The sequence below is a fragment of the Glycine max genome, chromosome 18, assembly GCF_000004515.6.
Source record: "Glycine max cultivar Williams 82 chromosome 18, Glycine_max_v4.0, whole genome shotgun sequence".
Classification (NCBI taxonomy): domain Eukaryota; kingdom Viridiplantae; phylum Streptophyta; class Magnoliopsida; order Fabales; family Fabaceae; genus Glycine; species Glycine max.
The window spans coordinates 13,013,604-13,022,884 of NC_038254.2; the positions used below are offsets into that span (position 1 = coordinate 13,013,604).

The window sequence follows — 9,281 nt, forward strand, 5'->3', positions numbered from 1 at the left end:
TGAGCTACAACTTGGATGGATCAAGTCTGACACTTAAGCACAAGTTCCTTAGTTTCTCCTCTATTTGATATCATTGACACTTGCTAGTTTTGCTTGGTTATGAACCTTGGTTGTGTTATGGATCTTAGTTTTTAATTTCAGTTATGTCATAGATCTTTGATTTTAATTTTGGTTATGTTATGGATATTAGTAATGGTTTGGCTCTTGATTTTTTTATTTTCAGTTGTGTTATGAATTTTTTTTCCTTCTACAGGATGTCTTCATCATTATCATCAAATGACTCTTCATGTGACGATGACGATCACATTACGAAGAACAAAGTGTTGATGTTTGCTGTAGCTAATGTTACCAATTACTTCATGAGTTATGTTGTGAAAAATCCATGTAGAGATTCAAGCATGATAGGCCATCGTTGGATATCTAAAATTCTAAATGGTCATCCAATACGTTGTTATCAGATGTTTAGAATGAAGAAACTTGTCTTTCTTGAATTATGTGATATCTTGGAAACCAAGTACAACTTAAAGAAAACTCGAAATGTCAGCATTTATGAGCAAGTTGGCTTGTTTTTATACATGTTGAGTCAACCAGGTTCTGTTCGTAATTGTGAGGAAAGATTTCAACATTCAGGTAAAACAATATCTAGACATTTCCATAATGTCTTAGAAGCTGTGTGTATGTTTGCAAAGGATATAATTAAGCCTGTTGATCCATCATTTAGGGATACTCTTCATGAGATTCTAAAAGATGCCAGATATCGCCCTTACTTTAGAGATTGTATTGGTGCAATAGATGGTACTCATATACGAGTTTGCGTTCCCTCTCATCTACAAGGAGTCTATATTGGTCGGAAAGGCTACACTACCACTAATGTCATGGCTGTTTGTGACTTTAGCATGTGTTTCACTTTTGTTTGGACAGGTTGGGAAGGTTCTGCACATGATACTAAGATATTTATGGAGGCTTTACGTAAGCCTGCATTGCATTTTCCACATCCTCCTTAAGGCACTTAAAATTTATATATTATAAATATATGTATCATTATAATTTTGTGTTCTAACATGCTCTATTGTTTTATTCTTTAGGTAAATATTATCTTGTTGATTCTGGTTACCCTACTTTTATGGGTTTTCTAGGACCATACAAGAAAACTAGGTATCATCTCTCACAATTTAGAATTGGGCCTAGAATTAGGGGGAGAGTTGAAGTTTTTAATTATTATCATTCCAGTCTTCGAAGTATAATTGAACGTGCATTTGGTTTATGTAAAGCAAGATGGAAGATATTGGGTAATATGTCACCTTTTGCTTTGAAGATACAAAATCAAATCATTGTTGCTTGCATGGCTATACATAACTTCATTCAAAGAAATGACAAGAGTGATGAAGAATTTGATTCGCTAGATGAAGATAACGAATATATAGATAGTGATGAGGATGAAAGTGAAGTTGGTCCTAGTACTACAACATGGGAAGAATCATATGCTCAAAGTATTCTACAAATGGAATGATTTAGAGAATCTCTAAAGAATATGTTTCCAACACGTATTTAATTTCTTTATTTTTTAATACTACAAGGTTATCTGTTTATGGTATGGGTACATTTGAACAATTTTATATTAGAAAACATTATTGATTGTATTATTACCAGGTTAATAATATTTTATATTTTGTTATAAATTATAATTACATAGATAATAATTAAATTATAAACTAGAATGTATGTGACAACATTACTAAAACAATAAATTAATTAAATTTTAAATATGAAAAGTAATTATGTAGAGAGACGTATAATTATATTTTTATGAGATACATTTATTTTATTTTTATAAAAATAATTATTTTTCAATCAAAATTTATAGAAAATATATAACAATATTTTAAATATAATGATAAAGTTAAAATATTTTTATAAATGAAATAGAAGAAAAAAATAATTTTTTTAATTTTTAATAATATTTAATTATTTAAGGCATTTAATAATTATATAATAATGTTTAAGTATTTAATTATTAGTTTTAATAATGTCAAAGTATATAATATCTTTTTTGGTAATTTTAATTATGCAAAAGATCTTCTACAATTTCATCCAAACACCATATTAATTTAAATAAGCACTTAATAGTTTATCATTCAAACATCAAATTAACTTATGTAAAAATAACTTTTCAGATAAGAGTTTCTTGATCTATAAGATCTTTTACAATAATGCATTCAAACAGGTCCTGAGTCCAACAAAATAAAAAAAATTGGATTTTTTTTCGAATTTTGTGTGCTAAAGCAAAATCAATCTAAAATAGCTCGTGTTTGATTCAAATTCAAAATTTAAAGGCGAATCCATAGATTTTATCGAGCGGGTTCGAACAACCTAATAAATCCAACTCATTTTACACTTCTAGTTTTTAGTGACAAAATCATAATTTATTATATCCATATAAGATGTTATTCTAAGAAAAAAATACACAAGATTATATATCTTTAAAATATTTTTACCATACCCTTATATAAGTTTTTGATAGGCAATTACCCTGTATATAAGTATTCAACCATTAATACAATCAATTTTTTTTTTTTTGCTTTCAAATACTTTACAATGATTAATATTTGTTAATGGGTTGAAGTGCAATCTTTAGTCCACTTTAGAGTTTATACTGTCATTTTGACAAACCTTAAGGGGTGAGTATCATTTTCTAAAAATTTTACTTGTAATACTTACGTTTTTAAGATGTTTCAAATTATTTTTGATACTTGTGTTCAAGCATATATGTTTAAATTTGTAAAGGCTATCCGTCTTCACTATCTAATCATATATTGAAAGATTTGTCTTTCACTTATCATATGAGGAAATACTTTAAGATCGAAAACAAAAAGCTTTTGTGACTCAATCAATATATAATAGTCAAGTAAACTAAATTGATAAATCAAGGTATAAACGTATTTATTGACTCAATCAATGGAAAAGGGATAAAAATGACAAGATACAAGTCAATATTAGGTTTTACAACAAAACTAGTAAAACCAGCAAATTTCAACATATACGTGTTCTCATACAAGAAATTAAAAAACTGTAAGAATAATGACAATTATAACCTCTATATATGTTCATACATCATATATAACATATCTACCAAAGTTACTCACTCCAACCCTAAGAAAAGTAGGGTGGAATATATGTTTCGGTACAATCAAACACCGTGGATGGATCGATTGCAAACTGAACCACAGATCTTAGGTCATCCCAATTCTCATTGGCAAATGCGTGGTCCTCAACATTATTCTGGTTCCAAAAATTTGGGTAAGGGGTGGTTGATGGGGCCTGAAGATGGGATAGTGGGCCAAATTGGCCCAAAAACAAGTGTTTCTTTTCATCAACTTGTCCAATAACTGGTTTTCTTTCTATTTGTTGCATCATCATAGGGTCTCTGCAAATCAAATATGGCTTGCAGCAATTGTCAGAATCTAAGGTGGATGCGTTGGAATTCACAGGGTTTGGTTTGGTGGCTGGTGTTGAGTCTTTCAAGTTTGGAGCGTACTTCTTGAAAGATGGGATGCGTTTGAATATCCTGCAGAGTGTCCACACCTCCTGCAAACACATAAATGACATAGAGTCAATGATATTTTAGAGTTATTATTTATATTCATATATATTTAACTTCATTTATAATTTACTTTTCCCCATTTTTCCTTTTCTTTTTTCTTCTTAATGTCCATCTTATCATTTATTGTATCTATCAATTTTTTCTCTCTATCAGTCTTTCTTTCCCATACAGTACAATCCAAAAACGAAGAAATTATTAAATAATCTCATATCACTACATGTCTTTGATTGGTTAATTTTAATATGACATATATTTAATTTTTTAATTTGTGAAAAAATCAATAATTCTTAATTATATATCATATGGATATTAATTTGGATCATGATGGTGCCCGATTGACCACCTAATATTTTTTCCAAAAAAATAGGATATATGTTTAACATTTTTCAACACTTTAATGGTTACTTGTACAGCGGGATTTTGGGGTATAGAAAACTCACTTTGAAAATTTTAAGTAATCTTGTCATACCAAAATTTTGTGTATATTTCTCTCATTCTAATAAATTTTGGTAAGACCGCACTTATTTAATGTCTATAAGAAAAAGTTGGATGCAATTATTTTTTGAAAAAGACACAATTTTTTGTAACAAGATCATGAAAAATATTGAAGACTCATTCCGAGAGACTGGGTCATGCTTAATAAAGGGGAATTGCATGTGTTTTGTAAGTCATGACAGTTACGTTCAACCAAAATGTCAGTATTCAACGGGGTTGACTTTGCCATATCTGTAAAGTTCATTATATGGGAAGCAATCGACCAGAAAATTTCCTGTCTTATTTTCAGACGTTCTATATAAATTATCATTATTTTACTATTGCAAAAGCTTTTTTTTTTTTGGTATTTTCTAATACCTATTCCCATGTATTTTTTATTTTGTATTTTTTTTTACATAAATGATATCATTCAAAATAAAAATTTCAAGATACTGCATATAGCATCAAGCAATTAAGCATGTTGTAATTTTTTGGGGAATCATAAGATGATTTATTAGTTAGAGGAGGGACATAAAAGTTGAAGTGATGCTAAGGAGGTTATGCGTCTGAATTTCTTTGCTAACATAACATTTTGATTATTAATATTTGTCGATGAAAAAGTTTTAATTTTTTGGTATTTAAAAACAAGTTTTAATTTTTTTTTTGTTGTTGAATAAAGCAAGTTTTAATTTAGTTCTATATAAAATGATGCAGAATAAAGCAAGTTTTAATTTAGTTAATTCTATACAAATGATGCAGGAATATAAGTTTAAGATAGTACAGTAAAAAAGTTAATCAAGTAAATATTATTTATTAATTTAATTGTAATGGCTTACTAGGCTTAATTAATTTTTTTAAATAACCTAAAAAATAAAGTAGTGTTTGATTTGATTTGATTTATTTTTTAAAGTTTTTCTTTATCTTAAATGGAGAATGCAAACCAAGTAGTCAAGTACAATATAAAAAACTATAAATAAAAGTATTTTTAATGAACATGTTCTGAAAAGTAATGTTTTTACTTTCTATAAAAACTAGTTGGAAGAGTACTAGAGAATTTTTAAAAAGTTGAATCAAACAATATCTTAGCTTAACTTACTAAATAAGTTAAGTTAGACCTATTGCAAATTGGCTCATAGACCCTCAACATCATCTAATTTATTTCTATCCTAACCTAAAATACTTTTACAAAAGTTAATTAAATTTTGAATGTAATGTAATATATTTGACTAACCTAATATTGTTCTATAAAAACAAACTAGATAGGAAACCTAGAAGTGGTCCAAATCTGGCTCAACAGGCTCAGACATTTATTTTAACTGACCGAATTTTGATTGATACAAAATGGTCTTATAGTGAATATAATGCAATTATGAGATTAGACCATAACTGGATAAATATCTGGTTCCTAGTCAAATCAGATTCGATTCATTTTGTTAATTAATATTATTACTTATCAAAGAAAACCTATATATGTTATGACTATATGAAATCAATTAATGGAAATCAGAGTTTTTATTTCTTTTATCAAAATAAAGAATTTATTATGTAGTATAAGTAGTATTCCTATCCATTGTAATTAAGACCATCATAAAATGCAATAATATTGACATTAAGAGTGTAATTTTACTCATATATTAACATGACTATGTTGGGTAAAATATATTAAAAGCCGAAAGCATTTGATACTTGAATGCTTTTAAATTGGCTTATTAAATTATAATTATTTAATAAAATTATTTTTTGAAATAATTGATAAACATAAAAGGACATAAATGAACATATTTCATAATATTTTTATATAAATTTTATTTTATTTGAAGATTAAAATACTTTTTTGAGGTGTTATAATTTTAGTTTTAAATTAATTTTAAAATTTTATAATTTTTTATTTATAGATAAATTATTTCCATAAATTTTTAGTTTCAAGTATTATATTTTTTTCGTATCATGTATTCTACTATTAATATTATACTACATCTTAAAATATTTTTTAATCAAGTTTAAAATAAAGTATAAAAACACACTATTTTTATTATGTTAATAAATGCAATGGTTAAAATAAATAGTTAAATATAAAATTATTCAAAATATAATAAAAATTTCAAAAAATATAATATTTATCAATTTCAATTTTGTGAAGTATAATGTTGAAATATTAAATTAAATATTATAAATGATATAATGATTAAAGTAAATAGTGTAATATGAAAAATGTGTAGAAGCTAGGAATGAGAGACAAAAAGAAAATAAATAATAAAGTTATGTTTTATTGAAAACAGGTAATAAGAAAATTTAATAAATATTTAAAGGATATTTTTTAAAAAAAAACTTAGAAATTAATATTTTAAAAAATACTATTTCAAATAGACTTAAAAAATCACTAAAAATTACTAAAAAGAAATTTCTTTATTAAATAAATTTTTCAATTAGTAAAAAAACTAAAAGTTAACTAAGATGAGTATAGTCTAACTATTTTCACGTCACCATTTAATTATGATTAATTAAATGTAAAAATTGTAATGAATTATAATTGTTATTATAGTAAAGTCAATATAAACTATAATGATAATCTAGAAAAATATCACGCCTTAGACTATTATAGTTGAATAAATAGACTCGTTTAATCAATATGAATGATAGTTTAGAAAGTTTAACTTCATTCACACGTTATCGTAAATTTCAGAAGAAGAAAAAACAGAAAGAAAATACAAACTTCCTCTATTTGACCACACATGTGCACATCAATTGTTTCCACGTATGGATAGACATGTATACAATAATTCCTAAGAAAACCAAAGTCAAATCTTATTGTAAATAATTAATACACTGGTTATTTACTGTTGTAGGTAAATTAACAAGTGTTTAAAGTCTGCGTTTGCTTATAGTTTTCCCTCATAAAATGGGTCTGACCATGCTACCTATCTGGAATAATTTGAACATACACTAGTAAGCTTTTAGTGACTTGAATATGAACAGATCTCTGACCAAGAATCTCAGCATTTGTTATAATTTAAATATATGCTCTCCCTATATTAGTCTTATATATGGTTCTAGACGGTGTGCCTTTCCAATTTTTGAATATAAAAAAAGGAAAAAGGTAAAATAAGAAATATGAAGTTAGTTTTAGTCATACAATGATGCATGTATATGGCCAAAGATTATTTTTATTAAATTTTACTTCAATTATATATGTTTTTATTATGTGTTCAAGACAAATTTTTTAGATTAATTTCTCTGCACTATGGTAAAAAATTATCCTATTAATTAAACCAATCAGAAATCATATTAAATAAGATTTTTAATTTTAAAAAATTATTGTAAAATTTAACTAACTTATCATAGATAATAATTTCTCATTGATGGGTAGTATAAAAACTTTTACAGTATATATTCTATTTTTTCATAATTTTTCGGGCATCTCACTTAATTAATATGCTTGTTAAAAAATATATTTAAAACACATTAATTGTACATATGATCTTATTGTAATTAAACAATAATTATATGAAATCATATATATATATATATATATATATATATATATATATATATATATATATATATATATATTGATTAATTGATAGACTTACTGCTTCTTGAACATCATTGGGGCTGGATTTTGCATTGGGTGGAAGGCGAAACTCATGCATCATCCAATCAGTTTTGGTGCCTTTGCCAGCACTTCCACGGTAATAGACCAATGACTTCTTCAGGCCAATGCATTCATGGGGTTCTTTCACGCAATATATGGACTTGTCAATCCCTGTGGCCTTCCAGAACCCTGACCTAGTTACCCTGTTTGGCCTCACGCTGTTTCTGTACTTCCTCCCTCTTATGCAGAAAAAATACCACTCTTTGTCCCCAAAAGAATTCACCTCTTCATGCATTACCACAAAAAAGAAAAATTAATTAACATATTTAGAAATAATGAATTAACTATATATATTTATTTGCCTTGAAAATTCAAAGTATGGTATATTTCTTATAAAAGAAGTTGAATCAACCATTACATGCACTTTCATTTAGCTTAATTGTGTTAAGCGCCATATCTCATCGTTTCATTCAACAAAATCAATTTATCTTCATCAAATGACACTCAACTCCTTAATTATTTGAAACAATCTTATAAATTAAGAAACCATTAACAAAAATTTAGCAGCAGAAGGATACCAAAATACTTATTATTTTCCACCATATTGTGTACTTACAAGTGGAGCTTATAGTGGAAGCAGATCTTACTTGGAAGATCCCATGGATCATATTTGTAGATATCAACCTGTTTGATGAGTTCAATTTTTAGAGGCTTTTTGTCCACCTTTCTCTGCAGATAAAACCCAACAAGCTCTTCATCCGTGGGGTGGAATCTAAAGCCAGGAAGCACAACCTCTTCATCCTTCTTGGTATCATCAGAGCTATGCACCTTAACATTCATTTTTTTTATTTTCTCTATTATTTGTTTCCAACCACACGCCAAAGTACTTTTTAAAACCGATGGGAAGATTCTAATGATGTGAAAATAATTTTCCACATCCCCACATATTTATACACATTTTTGAGATATTTTTTGGTTTCGTTGTTTGTTTTGAATATTGGCAACTGGAGTCAAGTCAAACATTTCGATTATGAGATCATATGTATCCCTAAAGGGAAAGAAGGTTGGTCCCAATGCTGACAAGTTTATAATTATGAACCACACTACAAGACATTAGGATTTTTCTAGGGTTAGGGTGTGGCACGGGTGATGCATATGCATATGGTGGTCCTCCCTATGTACCATCATGGTTAATTAACCATATTGATGGTGAAAAGCGAGTGACATGAGAATTTTTGAAACATAGTGAGTTTTCATTGCCTCAACATATTGGAAAGTCAAGCAGAGGAGGGCACCATTTTGACTATTGGAGATATGAATGGAATAAATATATATAAACAACACTGTCAATTGAGGGGAAAAGTCAAATTACATTTCAAAGACATCAATACTGTTGTAGAAAAATTTCCTGGGCTTTATCTCAAAAAATAAAATTAAACAAAATTGAAGGCTTAATTACTTTAATAAAAGGATCCATGCATTAGTGATCGACCAAACTGCCTGTAAAGATATATATGTTGTCCCTCTCTGACGAATATAGTAATCAGTGCAAACTTCTGGTGGTATTAGTTATTCTAGTTTGAGTCATCTTAATTATAGAACGTTGAGTTTTTC

General features: G+C 27.3%; 2 protein-coding genes across 2 annotated transcripts; one reads left to right on the plus strand and one right to left on the minus strand.

The window, feature by feature from the left end:
* Nucleotides 1–254: 254 nt before the first annotated feature.
* On the plus strand, nucleotides 255–1,510 carry LOC121173927 (uncharacterized). The gene is made up of 4 exons (XM_041011775.1): nucleotides 255–795; nucleotides 922–969; nucleotides 1,086–1,155; nucleotides 1,231–1,510. The coding sequence occupies exons 1-4, from the start codon at nucleotides 255–257 to the stop codon at nucleotides 1,508–1,510; spliced, it is 939 nt and encodes a 312-aa protein (XP_040867709.1).
* Nucleotides 1,511–2,915: 1,405 nt separating this feature from the next.
* LOC100819795 (transcription factor JUNGBRUNNEN 1) lies at nucleotides 2,916–8,594 on the minus strand. Its single transcript, XM_003551883.5, has 3 exons — nucleotides 8,315–8,594; nucleotides 7,666–7,952; nucleotides 2,916–3,585 (listed from the first exon to the last, which is right to left on the minus strand). Exons 1-3 carry the CDS (start codon nucleotides 8,505–8,507, stop codon nucleotides 3,151–3,153), a joined length of 915 nt encoding a protein of 304 aa, XP_003551931.1. The 5' UTR covers nucleotides 8,508–8,594; the 3' UTR covers nucleotides 2,916–3,150.
* Nucleotides 8,595–9,281: the final 687 nt, after the last annotated feature.